At 43.4% G+C, this 25156-nt stretch overlaps 1 protein-coding gene across 2 annotated transcripts in view; it reads right to left on the bottom strand.

Annotated features, from left to right (window-relative positions):
* The window catches only part of MYO5A (myosin VA), an 85138-nt gene that overhangs the window by 20370 nt on the left and 39612 nt on the right, over positions 1-25156 (bottom strand). The window contains exons 17-31 of one of the 2 annotated variants that reach the window (XM_087704171.1): positions 24977-25063; positions 24782-24890; positions 22335-22546; positions 20666-20822; positions 17956-18195; positions 16603-16851; positions 16214-16307; positions 15894-16042; positions 14809-14922; positions 12843-12986; positions 11478-11531; positions 10510-10737; positions 7824-7924; positions 5561-5641; positions 1261-1459 (exon numbers count right to left, since the gene is read on the bottom strand). In XM_087704171.1, the coding sequence (XP_087560297.1) occupies positions 1261-1459; positions 5561-5641; positions 7824-7924; positions 10510-10737; positions 11478-11531; positions 12843-12986; positions 14809-14922; positions 15894-16042; positions 16214-16307; positions 16603-16851; positions 17956-18195; positions 20666-20822; positions 22335-22546; positions 24782-24890; positions 24977-25063 (2218 nt within the window). The remainder of the gene's footprint in view (positions 1-1260; positions 1460-5560; positions 5642-7823; positions 7925-10509; positions 10738-11477; positions 11532-12842; positions 12987-14808; positions 14923-15893; positions 16043-16213; positions 16308-16602; positions 16852-17955; positions 18196-20665; positions 20823-22334; positions 22547-24781; positions 24891-24976; positions 25064-25156) is intronic. The other variant, XM_087704172.1, reaches the window with a different exon arrangement.

Below are 25156 nucleotides of genomic sequence, written 5' to 3'. Positions count from 1 at the left end.
GAAGCCACAGGTGGAAGGTGAATGGCCCCTCCCAGAGGGAAATAAAAGAGGAGCGAAAGGGGAGTGGAGTTTGCAGGAGACAATTAGTTCATTCCTGCCTTCTTGCCAAGTATTGCAGTGTCTGAAAGATATCGGCCTGGCCACTCTCTAAGCCTGATAAAGATCGGTAATTGTGAACCATCCTGAAAGACCGTGGGAGAGGAACGACTTTGCTGGAGAGGAATTCACTGCAAATTACATAAAAGAGATTTATTGGGATGAGGACTCAGCTTCGTGCTGCTGGGGAAGCCTAGGTCAGAAACACAGACAAAGCAGAAACCGATGCCGTTAGTGCTGTAAGAGAAAACTCAGGGCAGCTGGAAGGCAGTGCCACCATCTGGATAATATTGGCAAGCCTTCGCGTGGCCTAGATGTTACATAAAAACCTTGCTGTCTATGCGATTGAAATGCAGAGGATTTAAGTGACCTCGTTCAAGAGATGCAACAGATCCAAGCATCCTGGTTTCTGGCAGATTCTCTCCCACAGGACTAAGGAGATATGGGGCACCCGGTAATCCTCATTAAACCTTCAGAAACATTTGGCAGACTTCGAGCCTGTTCCTATTCTGGATAGATTTGCTGAGACAAAAATTATCTGGTCCTTTCCATGTTCTACTCCTGGTGCCGACAAAAAACCTTTTATTAATTGACTGTGAATTCTGCTCATTCGCATCCAGCAAAGTCTTACGAGGGAGGATTTACAGTCACAGACCTTATCAGGCTTGGAGAGCTGCCAGGCCGATCTCTGCAGAACTTGGCAAGGAGTCTCGGAGAGTCACGAACCAATTAAGCGAACTACTGGTCTCCTGCAAACTCCACTCCCCTTTCGCTCCTCTTTTATTTCCTCTGGGAGGGGCCATTCATTGTCTACCTGTGGCCTTACTCTAAAGTCGACCCCTGTTCTTTAGCTTCCTCTGGCAATTCTGCGCATGGGCACACTGGGAACAGGCTCCAGCTGTTCCTCTGCCTCACTGATCTCTGACTCCAAAGGCAGCTGATAACTGTCAGACGGCCCTGCCCCCCCCCTCTGCCTCCAACACAGAGCCCTCCTCAGAGCCTTCCCCAGACTCCAGGACTGGCCCAGGTTCCTCCCCAACCTCCTCCCTGTCCGAATCTGCTGCCAGCTCTGCGAGCACCGAACCGGCAGTAATGCTGGCAGCAACCCACCCCTGCTCAGAACAGCTGGGTTTTTTGGACTACTGAGTTACGCAAAGTCCTTACCAGGTTTTCATTGGTCAGACGGGTGATTTCATGCTGCAGACTGGCCTCTATCCGTGCTTCCGGGGGCAGCTGGAGGTTCTGGGCCAGCAACTGCTGCTGGCGGTTATTCTCCTCCTTCAGACTCTGGATCTCTCCACGGAGGGCCTCCAGATCGTTCTCGTGGCTTCTCTTCTGAGTTTGCAGCTGAGATTCCAGAAGCCTGCAAGAAGCCCATTGAGGAAGGCCAAGAGGGAAAGGAAGGGAAGGTCAGGAAGGAGAAACGCTTGAAAGACTTTCTCATGCACGGATTGAGCGTTTCAACCGCTGCTGATAGGGAGTAAGCGACCGACTGATTGGGAAGAGAAAGAAAGAAAACCAGAAGAAGGTTCTTTAAACCCTTTTTGAGTGTCTTGAGGCTGAAAACGTCCCTTGCCTTGAACTAGGGAGATTCTGAGATGTCAGCTTCTGCCTTGCTGTTGCTTCAGCTGTCATGAAACGGGGAGGGAGGGTTGGTATTTGGGAGGGGTAATTCGATGTGCTGGAGGAATGTTCTAGTATGTACCAGATGGTTGGGTTGCGCATGCGTGAGTGCTTCCCGCCTGGACTAACGGCTCCGACATTCCATCTTCGTGATGTCTTTGAAGTTATCTCACACCTGACATTTGAAGGACTTATGATTGGCCTGAGGCTATGATCCTAAGGGGTGGGGAATGGACTATTCTATATATCAATCGCTTTCGCGCCTAATTAAGCAGACTTTGCTTCGCAACTGCTCGCTAACCATTTGTAATTAGTAAAAGTACTTTTGATTTCCAACACATGGAATCTCAGGGTTGACTCAGCCTTCCATCCTTCCGAGGTGGGTAAAATGGGGACCCAGATTGTTGGGGGCGATATGCTGACTCTCTGTAAACCGCTTAGAGAGGGCTGAAAGCCCTATGAAGCGGTATATAAGTCTACTGCTATTGCTATTGCTTAGTCTTTCTTTCTTAATTATATAATGGAGTGATGCTGACAAGAAGCAAAGTCTGCTTAATTAGGCGCGAAAGCGATTGATATATAGAATAGTCCATTCCCCACCCCTTGGGATCATAGCCTCAGGCCAATCATAAGTCCTTCAAATGTCAGGTGTGAGATAACTTCAAACAGGCATCACGAAGATGGAATGTCGGAGCCGTTAGTCCAGGCGGGAAGCACTCACGCATGCGCAATCCAACCATCTGGTACATACTAGAACATTCCTCCAGCACATCGAATTACCCCTCCCAAATACCAACCCTCCCTCCCCGTTTCATGACAGCTGAAGCAACAGCAAGGCAGAAGCTGACAGAGCTCATGGTTGTCCCAAAGGTGATTTTTTTTTTTTTAAGACAACTGGACTTTCTTTTTCCTTCACTTCTCTTCCAAGAAGTTTCTTGGAGAAGCCAAACGTCTTCATGGGAAAAGGAAGCCCAGTTCCCTTTTCAAAAAAAAGCACCTTGGCTTGAACTGACTTCACCCATGAAGCAGAACTAGGGGCAGATCCCACGCAAGCATGTTTGCCCGTTCGGGTTTTCTTTCAAAGACACTCTCTGAGCTACGAAACCACGAAGCAGGTAGGTCCCTTCTGGGGAGCCGTTTCTCAGTCTCCGCAAGCTTGAGAGGCGTGGATTTTTCAGCTTCTAGAATTCTCCCCCTAGCAATTCCAGGGGCTGAACTCCACACAACGCTTAAGGCTGGTGTAAATGCTACTTTACATCCATAGCTACTGCAAAAAGGACAATTTATAGGGGGGGGAGCCTATAGGGCACAATTGGGAGGGCAGAAAATCTACCATTTTTTAACGGTTAACAGGATTGCATAGACCACCTACACTTGTACCTAAATACAATTCGGTGATTGCTACGTTTCTATCATCCTAGGAAGTATTTCGATTTTCTGTCTCAGAAAATCTTAGGCTAATGCTGGTCCCTAAACCCCAGTGAATTATCAAATAACCCAAGCCCTTAAGGGACCGATAACTGGTTTCCTACAAGCAAAAGGGGACAAAGAAATGTATTAGTTAAAACGTATCTAGAATAGAATAGAATAACAGAGTTGGAAGGGACCTTGAAGGTCTTCTAGTCCAACCCCCTGCTTAGGCAGGAAACCCTACACCGATTCAGACAAATGGTTATCCAACAACTTCTTAAAAGCTTCCAGTGTTGGAGCACTCACAACCTCTGGAGGCAAGTTGTTCCACTTATTAATTGTTTTAAACTGTCAGGAATTTTTTCCTAAGATGCTTCTCTCCTTGATTAGTTTCCACCCATTGCTTCTTGTTCTACTCTCACGTGCCTTGGAGAATAGTTTTACTCCCTCTTCTTTGGGGAAGCCCCTGAGATATCAGAAGATTGCTATCATGTCTCCCCTAGTCCTTCTTTTCATTAAACTAGACCTACCCAGTTCCTGCAACCGTTCTTCATATGTTTTAGCCTCCAGTCCCCTAATCATCTGTGTTGCTCTTCTCTGCACTCTTTCTAGAGTCTCCACATTTTTTTTTACATCGTGGCAACCAAAACTGGATGCAGTATTTCAAGTGGGGCCTTACCATTGGCATTATGAAGTGGTATCTATTAAGAAGTTCCTATTCTTCAGGATTATTCTGCTCGGAGTGAAACAGAAGTATCCTAACTAAAGCAAAAATGAGGATCATAAGCTTTGAAAGATTTTCCAAGCTTTGGTTTTAAAAGGAGTATTACTGCAACTCCAAAGGCCCAAAGAGAAACTAATAAGGAAGGGGGGGGGGAATTCCCGTGCTACGGATTCACCCAAGATTGATTCACCATACGTGAATCAATTGTGGGAGGGGGAAAAATAAATAAATACAAAGAATAAATCAACAATTATTTATCAACGCTAACACTGCATTTCCTACATACAGGTGCATATCTCAACTAGACTATCTATAATCAGACACAGCCTTTCAGGGTTTAAATATGTCTAAGCAGATCAGCTAAGAGCTACCTCCACTAAGCACGTGAAGGTAAATGTGGATAAATTTACCTTTCGTTTCTTTGCCATTTGCTCTAGAACCTTCTAGCAATTCTAGAGCACGGGGACAAGAAACAAGAAGCTGCAGAGCCACCTCTCCCCCCTGCTTTCCCTGCAGCGTAGGAAACCCCGCCCCTCCCGAAAAAAAAGTTAGCTTCTTGCAAACTTACAAAAAAAGATGCAGTTAAATGTGCATGTTTTGTTAGCAGTATAAGAAAAGGAAAAAGACTGGTTAAGTTGGCATTCTTGGCAAAAGGAGCATTTTGAGTGTTGTTTGACTGAGCTAAATATGAAACTTTCATTCTCACTCGACTACAAAAATAGCCCAAGGCAGTAAAGTTTTTAGAGAATATAGACATATATTTAAAAACTGGCTCCCATTCTCCAGTAAGTAGATGCATTTAGCGGTTATATTTATAGAAGAAGGTGTGTTGAGATCATTTTCAAAATGGCCTGAATCTGATTTTTGGGGAAATGGTCTGCAGGATATTTATTTGGAATGACTTAAAGTCACAGGCAAATAATAGGTTTAATTATTTTTTATGTTTCATCCTGCTAATCTTAGGATAAGTACTGAACTATGCGTTTTGAACTTTTATCTCTCTGTTTCTGGACTATGCATTCCTTATGGGAGATCAATCATTAGTTTGATTTGCCATTTTTTCTAGCTGACACCAAGATTTTAGGAGATAGGCCCACTTAATACTGCAAACCTCCATAGATTGTAGTAGCAGGCACTGTAGTTCCTCTGACTCTGTTCTCCATTAAATACTTGGATGGAGATCATCCAGGCAGGGAAGCCAGTGGAACAAGCTAAAAAAATAATCTTTCCAAATAAAGAAACAAAATTCCACAGGAGAAGAATGTGTTAATTCCAGAACAACAAAATTGTTCTTCCCATCTAGCAGAAAGCATGGATTTTGCATTTACTTTTGCAATTACTGGCTCTGATGGACTTTTTTCTTTCATAGCCTCACTTGTGCTGTCCTGATAGAGTTTCCAACTTATAAACGGATTCTGTTTCTATTTTTAAATTTCTACACATGCCGGAAGATGGCTATTTGTGTCAATCCTAACGCTGGATTTTTCTTTCTAATGTAAGGCTTAGATGACCAAAACCCGATTGAGCCAGGCAGTACGTAAATCTTATTAATACATAAATGCACACGCTTCTTTCTCTTCCTTTAACAAACACGTTTGGGTTGAATGTAGTTGCCAAAAGCAGCTTCACAGCATGTTAGTGACAGGAGAAGGCAAGAAAGAATGCAAATGGAAACAACAACACCCCCATCCTGAGAAATCTTGTAACCTGTTGGCTTGTTTTAGCCCTTCATATACCAGCCACAGTTCGCCATCCTCGTTCAGCAAATGACAGTCTTGAGGAGATGATCTTCCAAGCAAAATGTTTTTTTTTAAAATGCAGAAACAAAAACAAAAGGGACACGTGATGGAAATGATGGGATATGCTAAGTAAAAGGACAAGGAGAGTGTAATTAAGAGGACAAAAAGAAGTATCTTTTTTTTTTTTTTTGGTCTCAATAAATATTAATTCCAAGCTGTTTACTCAACCGATCTTGTACAAATTTACTGAGAATCAAATCCCAAGATCCTCGTGCCTAAATTTAAACAAGAATGCAAGCCTTCCCAACTTGCATTTGTGTAATCCTATCTAAATCTACGGGTTTCACTGGGACTTGCTCCAATGTCAACATAGAAGTATATATTTATTTCTCTTACTATGGAAGTAATGCAGTTGTAAAAGACGACCTGATAAGCAATCCAGATGACAAGATGTGTTTTCAGATAAGGCTGCTTTTTTTTCTAGATTCGTTAAACCCAAACAAATATGCCTCATTCTCATTATATCCAGATAAGGATTTCACACAGCACCAAACAACTGAAGGATCTTCTCAGATCTGTTTATTCACTGTGACAGGAGGCCAAAGTAATATTTCTGGGCAATGATGCCAATCAGAAAGTATTTTCACTGCTGTTCGGCCTAAGGGCAGGTCTGATACTGCAACCAAAGTTGGCAAGAGGGAGTGCCAGTACCCTACATTATCTACCAGCTTTCTTCCATCCCTGGAACAATTTTGTATTTTTTTTTTAAAAAAGGTGGTTTTCCTCCCTTTATAAGAACAATGCTGAGAGGGGGAAACAGGCACAGAATGAAGCTGTTTTTTCATAGGAGGGTTTAGCAAATTTCAGAACGGTGTATCGAAACCACAAACGGCTTTTCAAACATCGCATGCAAGCTTATTTGAGGTTTATTTTCCTAGGAAAGCTGAAAGGCACTCAAACCATCTTGCTCTTTAGAGAGATTCATACTAAAGGACCCAAAATGTGGACGTCTCAAAATCAAGATTTATGGAGTGAAAATGCTGGAGGTGTGTAAAATTTTGTGAATTCAAAATACTCTTGTTTGGAGCTTGAAGCGACTATCCCTGTGATGGCAAACCTGTGGCACGCATGCCAGAGCCCTCTCTGTGGGCACATGTGCTGTTGCCAGCTGCTCTTATGGTTTTGGGTCACTTGGTCTTCCGGCTCTCCGGCACGTGCGAAGACCAGCTGGCTGGCTCTGATGCCAATCAGAAAGTATTTTCACTGCTGTTCGGCCTAAGGACAGGTCTGATACCAAGTTGGGAAGAGGGAGTGCCAGCTGGCTGGAGCGCGCCTAAGTGCCGGAAACCCAAAGGTCTTCAGATTTCCGGCGTATGCACACACACGCACGCATTCTAGTTTCGGTCAGTGCCGAAAACTTTCCCCATCATTGGACTATCTGTTAGGAATATAATCTAACGGTTGGGTTGCTAATATATAAATCTTATAACAATGCTATACCTGTTTCTTTAAATCGTACTGTAAAATGTGATTGATTGCTGTTTTCCTCAATCGGCCATAAGAGGGAGCCAGAATGACTGTTAGCTCTCTGTTAGATGCTGGGCTGATCTGATCTGATCTGAGTGTTTTGGAAGCTGGCTGTTAGAAAATGCCGTGAGCTATTGTAAGTTTTGCAACTGCTAGCAAACTTTGAGTACTGAACTGATTATATGATACTGGACTATGTTATTTGGATTATCCCTTTACTGAAAGACATTGATGACTGACTGTCTTATCCGTGTATGACTTGGACTGTTTGATGGACTCTGATGCCTCTATTTCCACGAAAGTAAAAGCCTATTTAAACTGCAGTGTCTCTGTATGGCTGGTTTGTGTGTTCTCCAACACAACTCTCACAACGCTTCGCTGAACGTACTCGCTCTCCCAACGGGGAGCTTAGCTAACACTATCCCATATTCAAGATGGGCTGCTATGATCATTTTGGAAGTGGTTTAGGGCTCAGGGTATTATATCTGGAAGTTGCAAGCACTTCCAAATACGCCATTTCAAATGCAAGAAGGGGCTTTTCAAATCCAAAGCAGTTTGACAGTTGAAAAGTTCTGTATACTCCAAAGGGTTGGAGAGGAGGAGGGGGAGGAAGGGAGACAGAAAGGCAGACACAGAGAGAGAGAGAAATAGAGATAATGATTAATGTTGGGGGACAACAGTTCAAGATTTTTTTAGGCCTGTACCTGTTTGTTTCCTTCAGTCCAATATAAGCCTGAGCGATCTCTCCTTTGTCCTTCAACTTTTGAACATCTTCCAGAAGAATTGTAGAGTCTGTCATGGTGTTCTGGGGAATCATCAATGGAAGAAACAAATGAGAACGATTCAATAGCGCATGCTTTAAGTACAGGCTGGGTTTCAGCAGCAAATAAACTGCGTGATGCAATCATTATTTAGTTATCATTAATGTAGACTTGTCTACGCTGCCCTTGTAGAGGAGCTGCCAAAGCAATTTGCTCTAAGTGGGTTGGACCAACATCAAGAGGTGGCTTGAGTCCAAGTCTTAATTGAGTCATGAGCTTCCCGAGCTGATCTCTGGCCTAGCCATGCACTCTGTCTCAATTACATATCCCAGGGGTGTTTCAAAGCTGTGACAGATACAGCAACGCAACAACAAAAGCTTCTTGAATGTAGGAGAAGAGATGGCAGAACTGGGGGTGGAGTGAAAAGGAGGAATCAGCCTAGAATGCCTACATAGTCACAAGAGAACTGTCTAACCCCTCCCCCTTGAGTGCTGTTTGTTAGGAATATAATTCTAACGGGGGAGGGCCTTCTCTGTGGCTGCCCCGGCCCTATGGAACGATCTACCCCCAGAGATCCGGACCTTGCCCACTCTCTCGGCCTTCCGAAAGTCTACTAAGACCTGGCTATTCCGGCAGGCCTGTGGCTGTTGACCTCATGAATGAGGTCCAGCCCCACTAAGATTGAGTGCATGATGTGTTTTTTTTTAACTTGCTTTTCCTCTCTATTTTAAATTTTTTTTGTATTCTTTTTAGAGTTGTTTTTATGTAAGCCGCCCGGAGTCCTTCGGGATTGGGCGGCATATAAATTCATTCAATTTCAATTTCAATATATAAATCATATAGCAATGCTATATCTGTTTCTTTAAGCATACTGTAAAATGTGATTGGTTGCTGTTTTCCTCAATCGGCCATAAGAGGGAGCCAGAATGTCTGTTGGCTCTCTCCCTCTCTGTTTGTTAGATGCTGGGCTGATCTGGAAGTGCCGTGAGCTATTGTAATTTTTTGGCAACTGTTAGCAAACTTAATGTACCGGACTGATTATATGATTACTGGACTATGTTATTTGGATTATCCCTTAACTGAGAGACGTTGATGACTGACTGTCTTATCCGTGGATGACTTGGGACTGTTTGATGGACTCTGATACCTCTATTTCCACGAAAGAAAAAGCCTATTTAAACTGCAATGTCTCTGTATGCTGGTTTGTGTGTCTTCCAACACACCTCTAAGAACGCTTCTCTGAACGTACTCGCTCTCCCGACGGGGAGCTTACCTAACACTGTTGACCCTTATCAAACTCTTAGCATGCACTGACCATTAGTTGGGAAGATTCTTGCACATAGGATTTAAGCAATAAACCTTTCCGTGTGGACCTGATCTTTCTTGTTTAGCTAAAGGGCTATAAGGGGTGGGGGGCTTCTTTTTCTTTTGGACATTCTTATTTTAGGAAAGCTACTGCCAAAGTAAAAAAAAAAAAAGAGAAGAAATAAATACTACAACGATAAATATACCGCAGAGCAAAACATCCCTTGTTACTTTCGTGGGCTCAATTCCGTGGCTTGCTTGAATGCATTAATACGGACACTTGGGAGGTTCCAAGGGTCGCAGCATTAAAAATAAAATCATCCACAGCAATGTTACCTTATCATCCTGGTAATCCACGTGCAAGCAGGAAAAGAGAGAGAAATACTAGTTATCTAACATACTTGCTCATTAATTAAAAGTTGACCGATGAATGAATGCAACTGCATCAGCAATTGGTGTCAGGCCTGCAGTTATATCCCTTTTAGGATCTTTGGCCTGCCACACTCTCTCTTATTTCATTATGCTGTTTCATTAGTGTAGTGATTGGGAGGGGGGAATAGAAAGGAGTAGAATTGTGGAATGTGTTGTTGTCATTCTTTTCTAGAAGCCCAAGGTCATCTTTTGTCTCCGCACTTCTGCACCTGAGCGGAAGCAGCTGGATGGAGATGCAAGCTTGGGCGAAGAAGATTGGGCCATGTGATGGATTTATGGGTGAGGGGATAAGATCATGAACTTTCAACTGGGTGGAATCCCAGGAAGTTCAGATTTGGGATTCCACAGATGTGCCAAGATGTCTGATTTATTAAATTAGAACTTTAAGGATCGTTTTGCCTTGGACTCTGATTTAATTCTACATGATACTTGCAACGTTGACATTTGGTCTGTTAGCTATCCCACAGAAGAAAACCCAGGCTAGTATTTGGCTAGATTCTGGATTGTTCTTCGGGAGAAAAGAAGCCATGTCACCTGCCGTCGTACTACCTAACACCGTGATGACGATCCTATGGCATGCGTGCCCAAAGTGACACGTGAAGTCATGCTGCCTGGCATGCAGGGCCTTGCCTGTTTGTCTTCCAGGTTTCTGGCGTGCATGCAGCTGTCCTTCACGCGAGCGGCAGTGCTGAAAACCGGCGCACCTGCCAGCTGATCGTCGGGCGCGCATGCACACTGGAACCCGGAAGTTCAGCTTTTCCGGAGTGCGACCCCGATGAGCGTGCACGCGACATTTCCACGGGACCTTTTCGTCACTCAGTGCCAAAAAGCTTCGCCACCACTGACCTAACATGAACACGGATGATACAACCGGTTCGGTTTCTGTATTCACCTTGTACGGCACTGCCTCCTTCTGGCTCATCAGCTGAGACCTCAGGATGAGAACTTCCTCCTTGCGGACCTCCAGCTCTTCACTGACGGAGGTCATCTGGTCCAAAAGGACCCTGTATGCTGGGGCGCCGGGCATCGTGACATCTGGAGCACTCTTTTCCATCAAGGCCTTCCTCAACTCGTTCAATTCGTTCTTTAGTTTCTTATTCTCCGACTCGAGCTCTTGGCGCTGCAGGGTACAAGATGGGAGGAAACAATAAAAACAGTTGTCCCCATTCACCAACGGTTCTAATGGAAATCAAGATCAAGGTAAAGAAGCCCATTTCATTTACTGATGGGTTTGATTAAAAAAGTCCTGATCTTCGTATATTTCACAAACAAAGGTCTACTTTGAACCCTGTGCCTTTTATTTTTCTTCATGTACACTGAGAGCATCTGCACCAAAGACAAATTCCTTGTGTGTCCAACCACACTTGGCCAATAAAGAATTCTATTCTGTTCTGTTCTGTTCTATTCTATTCTAATGATTCTTGATGAATGCATTCTATTTTATTTTTCTTTATGTACACTGAGAGCCTACGCACCAAAGACAAATTCCTTGTGTGTCCAACCACACTTGGCCAATAAAGAATTCTATTCTATTCTATTCTATTCTATTCCATTCCATTCCATTCCATTCCATTCCAACATGTCTAGAATGGAAAAGTAGACTAGAAATGTTGGTACTTCCAGATCCACTGATGGATCACAAATTCCAGGTAATTTTGTGAGTGAGCCTCAGGCTAATAATTAAAATACTCAAATCATTACTGGCTTCCATATATGCTTGTATGATAGCATGTATATGAAGCATTGGGGCATTTTAAAAATGTTCGGGTAATATCATTTAAATCTGTTTTTCTAATTTAGCCTATTTTGGGGGGATAATGCATAGGATTCAGGGATCCCAAATACAATACTTTTCACAACCTTAAGCGATTCGTATTCCAGCTCTGCTCCTCTCATCTGAGGCCTTTCTTCCTCCTGGAAAAAAATTCAAAGCGGAAAGAAAAATAATTGCACTTTTAGAAAGAGAACATTTCAGACACTATTGAGAAGAAATGGATAGTTCTGTGAAGTCCCTGTATTCATTTTTAGATAATTAGTAATGTTTATTTGATGTTTAAAGGCTTTAAGAATGGACTAAATTCCACAGCCAAGCCAAGAGAGAAAGGTGAGTGATTTTCAAAAGATTACAATTACTAAAAACATCCTTGGTAGCTCTGCAGGCTGTATCAACAACATTAAGAAAACAGGTAAAAACTAGTTTAAAAAAATCTTTTAAAGTTTGTAAAGTCATGAGGCAAAATGCCATCAGAAAAAAAATAACAACATTCTGCCTTGCTTCTAACATCAATGGATCAAACCAACAAAAATTAAAGAGGGGAGAACTGCAAGGAAGCACCAATTGTGTTTTGTGTGTTCCTTAGTTACTTTGGGGGATTTTGAGGTGTCTTCGGCGCTCTCTGTACCTGGCTGTTCTCTTTTATTTCGGAATTTTCCCCTGGAGGGAATCATGGATCTACCTTCCACCTGCTGAATGGAATATCACTGCTGCCATGGGATCCCAACTAGGGGTGGGATTCTACCAGTTCAGACCAGTGCGCCCGAACCAGTAGCTCTGACGATCAGCTGGGAGCGAACCGCTTCGCTCCCATGTTCCAGTGGGCCTGCCCACCCCACCCCACCCCCCTGCGCTTTACTGATCTACCGTATTTTTCGCACTATAAGACGCACCATGTTTTTGAAGAGGTAAATTTTAAAAAAAAGGTTTTTGCACTCTGCAGGCCTCCCAAACCCTCTGCACACCTTTTTTTTCCCCACAAAAAAGGGGGGGCATGCAGAGCTTTGGGAGGTTTGTAGAGTGCTCCTGGGGGCTGGGGGGGCAAAAACATCCCGTTTTTCACTCGATTTTGCCCTCCACAACCCCCAGGAGCACTTTGCAAGCCTCCCAACCCCTCTGCACGTCCATTTTTGCAGTTTTGGTAGGCCAAAAGTGCTGTGTTCAGTGTATAAGACACACCCAGATTTTCACCCCCTTTTTGGGGCGAAAAAGGTGCGCCTTATACTCCGAAAAATACGGTATGAGTCGCGTGGCAGAGTGGATTGCGAGTGGATTGCGGCGCTTCAACGGTCTTCCTCCCCAGCAGAGATGGGGAAGGAACATTTTCTCAAAACTTGCAAAGAAGCGCGTGATCACCGAACTGGTTGTTCAACCAGTCGGATCCCACCACTGATCCCAACTGTCCCCATCACCTGGACTAGAAGACATGTGATTTTTTTTCCCCACCTTACCTTGGCCTTGGCTCGCAGAACCTGGTCTTCTTTCTTCTCTAGCTCGTCCTGCAGGGACTGTTTTTCCAGCTCCAGCTCCTTCACTCGTTTTTGTAGTTTGAGGAAGAGAGACATGTCCAAAGGTGCCTTTTTCTCGCTCGGTTCCTGATTGACAGGGCAAATGGGGAAGGGTGGAGATCAGAAAGTTCTACTGGAAGGAGGGGCAGACCTGCATACTTTTTGTTATCGTGAGGAAAAAGATGAAAGCACATGGGAAATAGGTTCCACCACAAAACCGCGTTCGACTAAAGCGCGCTCGACGAAACCGCGTACCTGACGTCATCACAGCGCAATGAAAAAAGCACGCTGTGAGCGCTAACGCTAAAATTAACCCCTAAACCTAACCCCCTAAACCTAACGCTAAACCTAACGCTAAACCTAACCCTAAACCTAACGTTAAATCTAACCCTAAACCTAACCCTTAACCTAACCCTAAACCTAACCCTAAACCTAACCCTTACCTTAACTTGAATCGGCTTGCTTTCAAACCGCTTTTTAAAGCGCCCTTTTTTCTCAGCGGTCGCTGTTGTCGCGCTGCTGATGACGTCAGCGACGCGGTTTAATCGGGTGCGCTTTAGTGGACCACGGTTTTGTCGTGCCACGGGGAAATAAGGGCTTTCAGGGAAACAGGCCCACAACGTAGAGGACCAAATGTGGCAGCAACATTGGAGCATCAGCTGAGCCTCTCTATAAGGAACAAATCCCAAGTTCAATTCAATTCAATTCAATTTATTAGATTTATAGGCCGCCCAATCCCGGAGGACTCCGGGCGGCTTACAAGAACAAGAAAAGAAAAACAAAATAAAAAATAATTTAAAAATTCCCCAACACGCATACGTTCTGATCGGGGCTGGACCCTACATAATAAGGTCAACAGCCCCAGGCGTGCCGGAACAGCCAGGTTTTAACAGCTCTTCTGAAGGCCATGAGGGTGGGTGAGGTCCGGACCTCTGGGGGTAGCTGATTCCACAGGGTCGGAGCAGCCACAGAGAAGGCTCTCCTCCGAGGCCCCGCCAGCCGACACTGTCCGGCTGACGGCGTCCTAAGGAGGCCCACCCTGTGGGATCTTATCGGCCGTTGGGAGGTATGTGGCAGTAGGCGGTCTCGCAAATACACTGGTCCTGAGCCATGTAGGGCTTTAAAGGTAATGACCAACACCTTGAATTGAGTTCGGAGATCAATTGGCAGCCAGTGCAGCTCACGGAGGATAGGTGTAATATGGGTGTATCTCGGTACACCCAATATCGCTCGCGCGGCTGCATTCTGGACTAGCTGTAGTCTCCGAACGCTTTTCAGGGGTAGCCCCATGTAGAGCGCATTGCAAAAGTTGGCTTTAAATGAACACGTCAACGTTGAATGAATGGAAAAGTTCGCAAGCATAGATAAAATAAGTAAGTAATCCTAAGTAAGCATAAATAAGTAAGCATAAAAAGACGGGATGGAGAAGTATACATTTGACTTGTTTAAAAGAGCTACATATGGATGTTAAATTTTATTCAAATTGTTATCGTAGAAGTAAAAAAAATCAAAAGGTAAGTCTGATAAACAAAACTATTTTAAAAAGTATTGGTCCTAAAGCTTTAAAAAAATGAAACTTAGTATACAATTTAAGGTCCACCATCAATCTTTGATTGACTGTGGCTTTCTGTCTTATTTTTATGGAAAGAAAAACAACAACAGGTTGATAGTTAAGACTCCAGTACCAACTATGAACATATTAAGTTCTTGTCTCTTTGTAATATTGAGATGTTTTTAAATCACATTTTAAAAACATGACTCGGCCATCATGTAATTAATACATGGAACATTTTTGGATATTCAAAAATGATCTCCAGAACGGATGAGATGATGACAAAATCTGCATCCCGAGCCAAAGAAACTAAAAAAATAAAATGAAAAAAAAAATCACAAAATTTTCCAACCATACCTCTGTTCCCATTGGAAACTCTTCAGCCTCGGCGATCTCAGAGCTGTAAGTATATTCTGATTCATTGCTGCTATGAGTGGAGTCCCTTCTCTTGTGCCCCGGTTTGGAAATACTCTGGGAAGGGAAGGAGTGCCAGCATTAGCTTTAGTGCTTCCATAGGCTAAACATTTCCTGTCCTTTCATTGTTTCATCTTTTGGAGAGAATTTAGAAAACTTACAGAGAAAATGATAGGTAGATTGACATAGATAGATAGATAGATAGATAGATAGATAGATAGATAGATAGATAGATAGATAGATGATAGATAGATAGATAGATAGATAGATAGATAGATAGATAGATAGATAGATAGATAGATAGATGATAGACAGACAGGCATGGTTGATAGAAGATGATAGATAGATAGATAGATAGATAGATAGATAGATAGATAGATAGATAGATAGATAGATAGATAGATAGAAGATAAGTAGGTAGGTAGATTGACAGATGATAGATATAAGATGATAGATAGATAGATAGATAGATAGATAGATAGATAGATAGATAGATAGATAGATAGATAGATAGATGAAGGAAGGAAGGAAGGTAGAGATAGATAGATAGATAGATAGATAGATAGATAGATAGATAGATAGATAGACAGACAGACAGACAGACAGACAGACAGACAGACAGACAGACAGACAGACAGATAGATGAAAGAAGGAGGGTAGATATAGATAGATATGGATGGATGGATGGATGGATGGATGGACGGACGGACGGATAGACAGACATGGTAGATAGAAGATAGATAGAGAGAGAGAGAGAGAGAGAGAGAGAGAGAGAGATAGAGGTAGGTAGGTAGGTAGGTAGGTAGGTAGGTAGGTAGGTAGGTAGGTAGATAGATAGATAGATAGATAGATAGATAGATAGATAGATAGATAGATAGATAGATAGATAGATAGATAGATAGATAGATAGATAGAATGCTCATCTTACCTCAAGGTAATTATGCACATTCCCATTTCTCTGGAGCTCTTGGAAAGCATCTCTTCCCAAACCCAAGTCTGATACTGAATTTGGCATCTGGTCCACTCACCTCCATCAGCCTCATCTCATCTTTCAGGTCATCATATCGCTCTTCTAACCGGCTGAATTCTTGGAGCAGATTCTGATACCTCTGCCTTTCGTTGTTCAGGTCTAGGTCCAGTTGCTTTGTCTCCTCCAGATGCTTTTTCTCCATGACCTCTGCAAAGAAAAATCAAAGCAAGACTTCACCCGCTGCTTTCTCTCTACAGGTGAGAAATAGGGATTCCTTCCCTATTTCCCAGCATTCCCACGTTCAGATCCACAGGCCTACTTAAACACAGAAGCTAGTTTTTTAAAAACCCAGACAGTAAATTCCCGAGACGAGCTTACCTGTAATTTCTTTGGCCTGGTTTTGGATGCGGCTATTCAGGTCATCTTTCTCCTCTTTGAGAAGGGTGTTTTGCTCTTTTAGTTCAAGCACCAGCTAAAGAAAGAAGGTTGGAAGGGAAAAACTTGTAATATTCTGACAATGCATTTCTTTCTATGTTTTGGTGAAAAGGACAGATAGGATAAAACTTTTGGGTGTTTTTTAAAGTGTAGCTTTATGGATACTGCTCTACTCAAGCTACATGCTAAAGCCAAGTGGGAAGAGATAGGAGCAAAAGTGTGGACAATGGAACTAATGCAAGCACATGTGCATGTACACACATGCACACACACCGTGTTGCTTTCATCATCAATACTTAAAAGAGGTGTGTTTCGGAACCAAACGATTTTACCTTGTCTGTTTCTTGTTTGTAGAGATCCGCCTTTTCTTTGATGGTTTTGTTCTCCGTCTGGATCTGATCCAGCTCTTTCCGCAGCCTCCCGATCTCCTCTTGAAGGCTAATGAGGCGATTGGTGGCATTCCTGGCCTCTTCTTCACTCATCCGAAGCCTCTCTAGGTCATTCCGCAGCTTCTCTGTCTCGGAAGTGTAAGTCGCCTCTAAGCTAGTTAGCTTCTCCACCAGGGACCTGGAGTCTCGTGTCTGAACAAAAATCCCAAAGAGGGCAGGTCAATCATCAGAGGACGACAGATACAGGCTAAATATATATGGATCATCTTTTCCCCTATTAGGAGATGCACACCCATCCCATCCCTATTTTTTTCAGTTTGGAAACATAGAAACCTGACAGCAGAAAGACCTAGGGTTCCATCAAGCCTGCCCTTAGAGTATGAAATAAATATATCTCTATCTATCCCTGTATCTCTATATCTCTGTATCTCTGTATCTCTGTATCTCTGTATCTCTGTATCTACCTATCTATCTATCTATCTATCTATCTATCTATCTATCTATCTATCTATCTATCTATCTATCTATCATCTATCTATCATCTATCTATCTCTGCTTGCCTGCCTGATTGTCCATCCATCTATCCATCCATCTATCCATCCATCTATCCATCCATCCATCCATCTATCCATCCATCCATCCATCCATCCATCCATCCATCCATCCATCCATCCATCCATGTATTTATCCATCCATTTATCTATCTATCCATCCATCCATCCATGTATCCATTCGTTCATCCATCCACCCATGTATGTATCCATGCATCCATCCGTCCATCCATATATCCATCTCTGCTTGTCTGCCTGCCTGACAGTTCATCCATGTATCCATCGGTCTATCTATCCATCCATCCATGTATCCATCCATCCATTCATCCATCCATCTCTGTTTGCCTGCCTGCCTGCCTGTTCATCCATGTATTCATCCATCTATCTATCTATCTATCTATCCATCCATCCATATATCCATCCATCCATCTTGGCTTGCCTGCCTGCCTGCCTGTTCATCCATGTATCCATCTGTCCATGTATCCATCCATCCATCCATCCATGTATTCATCCATCCATCCATCCATCCATCCATGTATTCATCCATCCATCCATCCGTCCATCTATGTATCCATCCATCCATCCATCCATCCATCCATCCATCCATCCATCCATCCATCCATCCATCCATCCATCCATCCATCCATCCATCCATCCATGTATCCATCCATCCATGTATCCATCCATCCATGAATCCATCCACACCACAGTGGCTCATTTAAACCACAGTTGTGCATCCTTTTACCTGGTCGTCGATTTTACGCTGGAGTTGCATAATCTTGTTCTCCATGCCGACGTTGAGTTTCTTGTAGTGCTCCACTGAGCGAGCTTCTATCTTCAGCTTCTTCAGCTCCCTCTTGGCCCTCATGCGCCGGAGGCAGCATTGCAGGTAAATAATTGCCTTCAAAGTCCGGTGATAGCGCAAGCGAGCCAGCCAGCCGCGCACATGTTTTTGGATAATGGTGGCCTTGTGCTCCCAAAGCATCTGTGCATTTAAAAGACAGGTTGAGCATCCTTTCCCTGCATTTCAGATCTCTGACTGAAATTCGCTACGGGGGGGAACAATTAAGTGACAGCACAGCGAAAGTGAGTTGTGGCTGAGAGAGAAGTTATTAAAATTGAAAACAACAACCTTAAAACTAAGAAGGAAACAATATTTCCTCCCAATTCATAGGAGTAGCTTGCTTTGCCACCTAAGGCTAAAATGATAAAATGATTCATGCCGTAAAGTCATAGACTAAACATTCATATTTTACAAATAACTCAAATAAATATTGCTTTGTTCCAGCTGGGATCGACTCAGTTGATAAATTAAATCCGTTTGGTATTTTTACTTTGTTCCTACATTATGCTAATACTCAGAATCAATATAAAGAATTTAAATTCCCAAAAGGAATATAACTATTAGGAAAGATTCCAGATCCTTCATCCATCTTGTGGCCACAAATTTTGATTTGCGGGCCAAGAACGCCATTCTCGTTCAGGATATCAGGAAAACAACTTAGACAAAGCTGCTTTCTAGTATCACATTAACCGGCTTTTCTCCACTTTCATGTTTAAAGCCCAGTCATCTGGATATGATTTCTTATGCTTGAGTTACATTGGGATACACAACAGCATATTTCCAACTACTATTATGTCATTGCTCTGTTCAAAAGCTCTAGAAATACCTTGTTTCGACAGCTGCTGCGGGTCCTCGGGCTGACACAAATAATCCCAGCAAATCCAAAGAATATTCAAGTACCAGAAACTTTCCTAAGCGCGTTTGATTGTTTACAAAACAGCATCTCTAGAGTTGGAACCGCGGAGATCCCTGTAAAACTGTGAGCCTCCCAACAGAATCTCATTTAGGAATCTCCTCCGAATAGGTGAGGAAGGTGATTCAACTCTTCTTACAAGCCCGTAATTATTTTCCATACCAGCTTTCATAATCACAAGACAGCTGTTGCAAAAGTTTCCACAGGCAAAGAACACGCTATGCAGAACGAAATCATCTTTAATTACCGGAACACCGTGGATGTGTCAGAAGACATGATTCGTCAACACAACTGAGCCATCTTTGAAATTCTTGCAAAGCCACTGTCAGGCCTACAGTTATATTCCTTTTAGGATCTTTGGCCTGCCACACACTCTCTCTCTCTGTCTTTACTATGCTGTTTCATTAGGGGGGAGGAATTAGGAGGGGTAATAGTAAGGAGTAGAACTGTAGAATGTATTGTTGTCAAAATAAAACATTCCTTTCTAGAAGTCCAAAGTCATCCTTTGTCTCTGCACCTGACCAGAACTAGATGGGTGGAAATGCCAGCGTGGCAGAGGAAGATTGGACCATGTGATGGACTTGTGGGTGTGGGGCCAAGGTCTTGAACTTTCAACTGGGTGGAAAACCCAGGAAGCTTTCAGATTTGGGTTTTCCACAGATGTACCAACATGTCTCTCTTATTAAATTGGAACTTTGATGAAAGCTATGCCTTGAACTCTGATTTAATTCTGGATGATATTTGGAAAGCTGACAGCCACGAAGATTCAAAAACTGAAGGTTTTTTTTTAAAAAGGCTTTTACAATCTAAACAGAACGCAGCGAGATTTCCCCTACAGAACAGCATTCAACTACAAAACAGGGGAGTTGGTTTAAATAAAGAGGTATAACAGTGTGTCAGGATTATAGCTCTGTTTTTGTCAACAGCTAACCTCAAAGGAGACTGAACAAATTGGAAAAGGATTAGAGGGAATATCTGTTGTAGGTCATATCAGGGGTCCCCAACCCTTGATCCGTGGACTGGCACGGGCCCATGGCGTGCCACAAACCCTCTGGTCCACCAAAAAACCTCTCTTCACAGAACTGGTCCCTGGTGCCCAAAAGGTTGTGGGCCACTGGGTTACATGATTTGCATATTATGTATTATGGCATAATGGGGTGGGTTCTGGATTCTTTTACTGCTGGTTTGCTCAGGGACGTGCATCAGGAGCGCGCATGCGCAGTAGTGAAAAAAATTGCTTCCGCCCATGCGCAGAAGCAAAAAACAAGATGGCGGCGCCTATTTGCCGCTGATAGAACTGATTTGGAGGTGTGGGCGGCTAAGTTACTACCTACTCGGCCAAACCGTTAGGAACCCACATCTGATTATGGCAGGGGTGTCAAACTGGCGGCCCAGGAGCTGGAATTCGTCACGCGCAGGCTATGCCCACCCCAGCTCTACAAAGGGAAATAACGTTGACGGCAGAGTGACGCGGCAAGTTTGACACCCATGTATTATGGGATACATAATTGGCAAAGCTCTGCACCACGGATCGTCTTCCCTGTTGCTCTGCAAGGGCGCCGATCTCTACCTCGAGAAATGGACCCACGGAAATAACATTAAAGCCTGTATGCATTCTATCTGCATCCCGGAAGAAAGTATTGTTGGGTCATAACTTTTGGGCAGGGTTCGAAACCGCAGCCAAGTTCTGGTCCTTACCTTGTGATACTTCTTCCTGGCAATGTAACCTCGCGAGTGCGACTGGAGAGTAATGGTAGCTGCTCGGATGCGCCGATACCGTTTTCGTGCAGCATCCATGCGCTGGAATTTCTGGATGACAATGGCAGCTTTGGTTCTTCGTAAGAACATTGCAAGGCTGAGCAAGGAAATGAGAGGGAAAGAGGAGGGGGGGGGAGAGAACGGAAATTAATTAATTGTATTGGAATAAATATCTTCCTGCATGGAGTCAAGGGAATTTATTCATCGTCATTTCTCTTTCAAATGTATTCCAATAACTGCCAATTACCTCCACTAGACCGATTAGATCCCACAGATTAGGCCTCCTCTGAATTCCATCCACCGGCCAGTATCGACTGGTGACTACCCGGAGGAGAGCCTTCTCTGTGGCTGCTCCGACCCTCTGGAACGAACTCCCCGTGGAGATTCGAACCCTCACCACCTTCCAGGCCTTCCGCAAAGCCCTTAAAACCTGGCTGTTCCGACAGGCCTGGGGCTAAAGAACCGTCACCCCCGTCTCAAATGGTATGACTGTTGTGTGTTTTAAATCATGTATTGTTTTGTGTCATTTTTAATTTTGTCTGTATCCCCCACTTCCCTGGTTTGAGTTGTGAGCCGCCCTGAGTCCCCTTCAGGGGAAAAGGGCGGCATATAAATAAAATAAACATTCATTCAAACATTCAAACTCCGTAAAGTAGGTTGAACTGAGTCGGCGAGACGATCCAGAGAACTTAGTGGTCCTAAAGTGGGACATTTTCTTGTCTGTGTAAAGTTGCAAGGGATCTGGAAGCACCTGTGTTGGTTGTGGTCAACTTTGTACCACCGAACACTGACAACTACTCCAGAGTAACAGAATAACACAGTTGGAAGATTTTGAAGGAGCAAACTTTTGGCGTGCATGCCACAGGTTCACCATCACAAACATACAGTCTGAAACAAATATAATGGAATGTGTGGAAGATCTTCGTGCCTGGTATCCACTTCGATTTCGCAGTGTTGCATTGTTTTAAATGTAAAAATAATAAAAAAATATATTATAAAAATAGTTCATCTACCCTACATTATGCTCCACCAGGCATTCTACAACTTCTTGCTTTCCAATCAGGCAGCAAAAGAGAACGCTTGTGTCTTATGAATATCCAATTGCACGGGCCTACCTTTCGATATGTAGCCTATAATAATCTTATTTTCAGGGAAACTGAGCAGATAGCAAGGAATTGTTTACACTAGATCAATAATCAAGAAGTAAACAATACCCCAATCAAGGAACTAAGGACTGACACAAACAAGCTAACAATACACAACAACTTAATCAAGGAAACACAGACCCTGATAGGGCAAGCCACTAGTATATAAAGAGAGCAAACCCCACTCTCTTCTAGCACTGATGATGTCACCTAGTTTGGTAATGAAACGTCTACAAGAAAACAAGCAAGCTCAGAAAATATCAAGGATCCCACAGTCGTCCTCCTCCCCTCTGCCCCACTCCCTTCCAGCACTGATGATATTACCTAGCTGGGTAATGAAACATCTACAAGAAAACAAACGAGCTCAGAGAGCATGAAGGAGCCCACAGTTCAACCCCGAGTTACATATATTATCTTCCATCAAAACTATTTCCAGCACACTATCCTAAGGAAGATCACCTTACCATCGTGCCTGGTATCCACGGACGTATTTCTGAATGGTGATGGCTGATTTCCTCATGCGCAGGTACTTCTTCCTCATCAGCCACCCCCTGATAGTCTTTTGGATACGGATGCAAGCTGCTCTCAGTTTATCGGCCCTTATTTTTTCCAAATAAGCTACTTGACCAGCCCGGAAAAATATTTTTGTCTTCCCAAACTGGTACTTATCCTTGTCCTATTTTCGGGAGAAAAAGTATAATCAGTATCGGACTTGACCCACTTTGCAATATAAATAAAAAGACAGCGTGGATTCCATCACAGAAGAATTTAAAAATATCTTACGATACCATGAAGGTGATATTATGCAGAAGCAGCAGAGTATATATTAAAGGATCAAAATATCTGGATCGCACCATTGTATTTCTAACACATCAGGGTGATTTCAGATTGTTAAGAATTTAGGACGTTAATTTCAGATTGTTTCAGAGTTCAGATTGTTAATTTAGGACGTTAATTATTCACTCTATGTTAGGGAATTCATTCTAAGCACGAGGGGTATTTCCCAAAAATCAGGAGGGTTAAACATATATCCATATACCAAAAGTGTCAAAGTTTAAAAGGAAGATTTAATTAGGAATCTAAATTAATTCGTCTTCTCTATGGGACATCTAAAGGACTTTTCGTCCAATTTAGCCGCTATAGGATGAATGGATTTTCAATCTTACCTGAGACAAGCACCCCTGAATTCAGCGTGTGGAGGGAACTATTTCTGCATAAACATATATATGTTGCTTTGTTAAGTCTCTGATTGTACTTTGATTTCTACACCCAGGGCAAAAGTCAGATTGCACGTGACACATTGGATTTTTCTAATTGGCGGTTCCAATATTTTCCCCAGGAACTGAAAGCAGTTTTTGGGAGATGTGTGATAATGTTGTGGCCAGCCAATGCAGCTGGCAGCAGAGTCGGGGACAGTGTGGAGGTTGGGGAGGAACATTGACCAGTCCTGGAGGCTGGGGAAGGCTCGGACAAGGGCTCTGTGTCAGAGGCAGAGACGAGGACGTCTGGCAGTGATTAGGTGCTTATGGAGCTGGACAGCAGTGAGGCAGAGAAACAGCTGGAGCCTGTTCCCAGTGTACGCATGCGCAGAGCTGCCAGAAGAAAAGAACAACTCAGAAATCAGGGTCGACTTGGGAGCAAAGTCATAGCTGGAAAGAGATTGGCGCCTGCCATAGGACATAAAAGAGGAGTGGGCTTTTGTAGGAAACAATTTGTTCGTTCGGTCGTTAGATTCGTTTCAGGAGTGTGAAGATCTGTCTGTGAATCTCAGAGACCCTGAGCCCAGTCTTTCTTTGCACAGCACCTCACTGGGAAAATATTTACACGGCAGCTTTCCAAGATAGATAAGGTCTGTGGTCATAAATATTCCTTTGAAAGACTGTTTGCCAGGCCTTTGCTGAATGTGAATGAGAGGAATTCACATTCGTTTAATGAAAGCGGGACTTTTGCCTTGTGCTTTTTGGGGAAGCCCAGGTCAGAACAGATAATCCATTTGCATCAAGATGAAGGAGTCTTCATACAATGCTATTTTCCTGATTTTTTTAAAAAATCCTCTGCTTCCTGTTCTATTCTTCTTCTTAAGAGGCATGTTGATAAACTAAAATGCTATTTGGATTATGGGTCACCAAGTCAGTATCAACTCATAGCAACCATACAGATATATTTTCTCCATGAAAAATGATGTCTATATGTTGAAAGTGAGGAAATAATTTTAAAAATAAGCATCTCCCCTCCCCCGTGCTTAATTAGATGGATGGATGGATGGATGGATGGATGGGTGGGTGGGTGGGAGGGATGGGAGAGTGGCTATATATATGGATGGAGGGGTGGAAGGATGGACCTTCAGACAGATGATAGATAGATAGATAGATAGATAGATAGATAGATAGATAGATAGATAGATAGATAGATGGGTGGGTGGGTGGGTGGGTGGGTGGGTGGGTGGGTGGGTGGGTGGGTGGGTGGGTGGGTGGGTGGGTGGGTGGGTGGGTGGGTGGGTGGGTGGGTGGGTGGGTGGGTGGGAGGGAGGGAGGGAGGGAGGGAGGGAGGGGAGAGTGAGTGGATGGATGGATGGACCTTCAGACAGATCATAGATAGATAGATAGATAGATAGATAGATAGATAGATAGATAGATAGATAGATAGATAGATAGATAAGATAAGATAGATAGATAAGAGATAGATAGATAGATAGATAGATAGATAGATAGATAGATAGATAGATAGATAGATAGATAGATAGATAGATAGGATGATGGGTGGATGAATGGATGATTAGACAGACAAGATAGATAAGAGGCACACTGGTAGAGGAGACTGGAGAACCACTTTACTGCTCATCCTTCTAATGACAAGGATCCACCCAGCATGGGCTAATTTTACAGGCATTAAAGCACCATAAATCCATTACCAGAATCAGCTTTTCCAGGACATTCTTGCATGTCTGTTTCCTGTCACTGAGGACATCTTTCTGCTTCATCAGGACACGATAGCGGCTGAAGAATTCTTGATAGGTCCACCTGGTTTCAAGAGGCAAGGTGGCATTAGCTGAAAAGACCTTCAAAACGCAAAACGTATCCCCACGTCTCTGGAGAGACACGCTCACCTTGAAGGGAAACCAGCTGCACTGATTCGGATTGTCTCTAGCACACCGCAAGCCCTCAGCTGTTGCACAGTCCGCTTTTCATCGAACCTACGTGCAAACACACAGGAAGGAGTCATTCGCGGCCCAAATGTGATCCTAGAACAGATGTTTTTCATTGTGGGGGGAAAGGATGAGTTGCTC

This window comes from Thamnophis sirtalis, unplaced genomic scaffold, assembly GCF_051295495.1.
Source record: "Thamnophis sirtalis isolate CommonGarterSnake01/CBP01778 unplaced genomic scaffold, rThaSir2_p1.2 scaffold_2, whole genome shotgun sequence".
NCBI lineage: Eukaryota > Metazoa > Chordata > Lepidosauria > Squamata > Natricidae > Thamnophis > Thamnophis sirtalis.
This window is presented reverse-complemented; position numbering and strand designations above follow the sequence as displayed.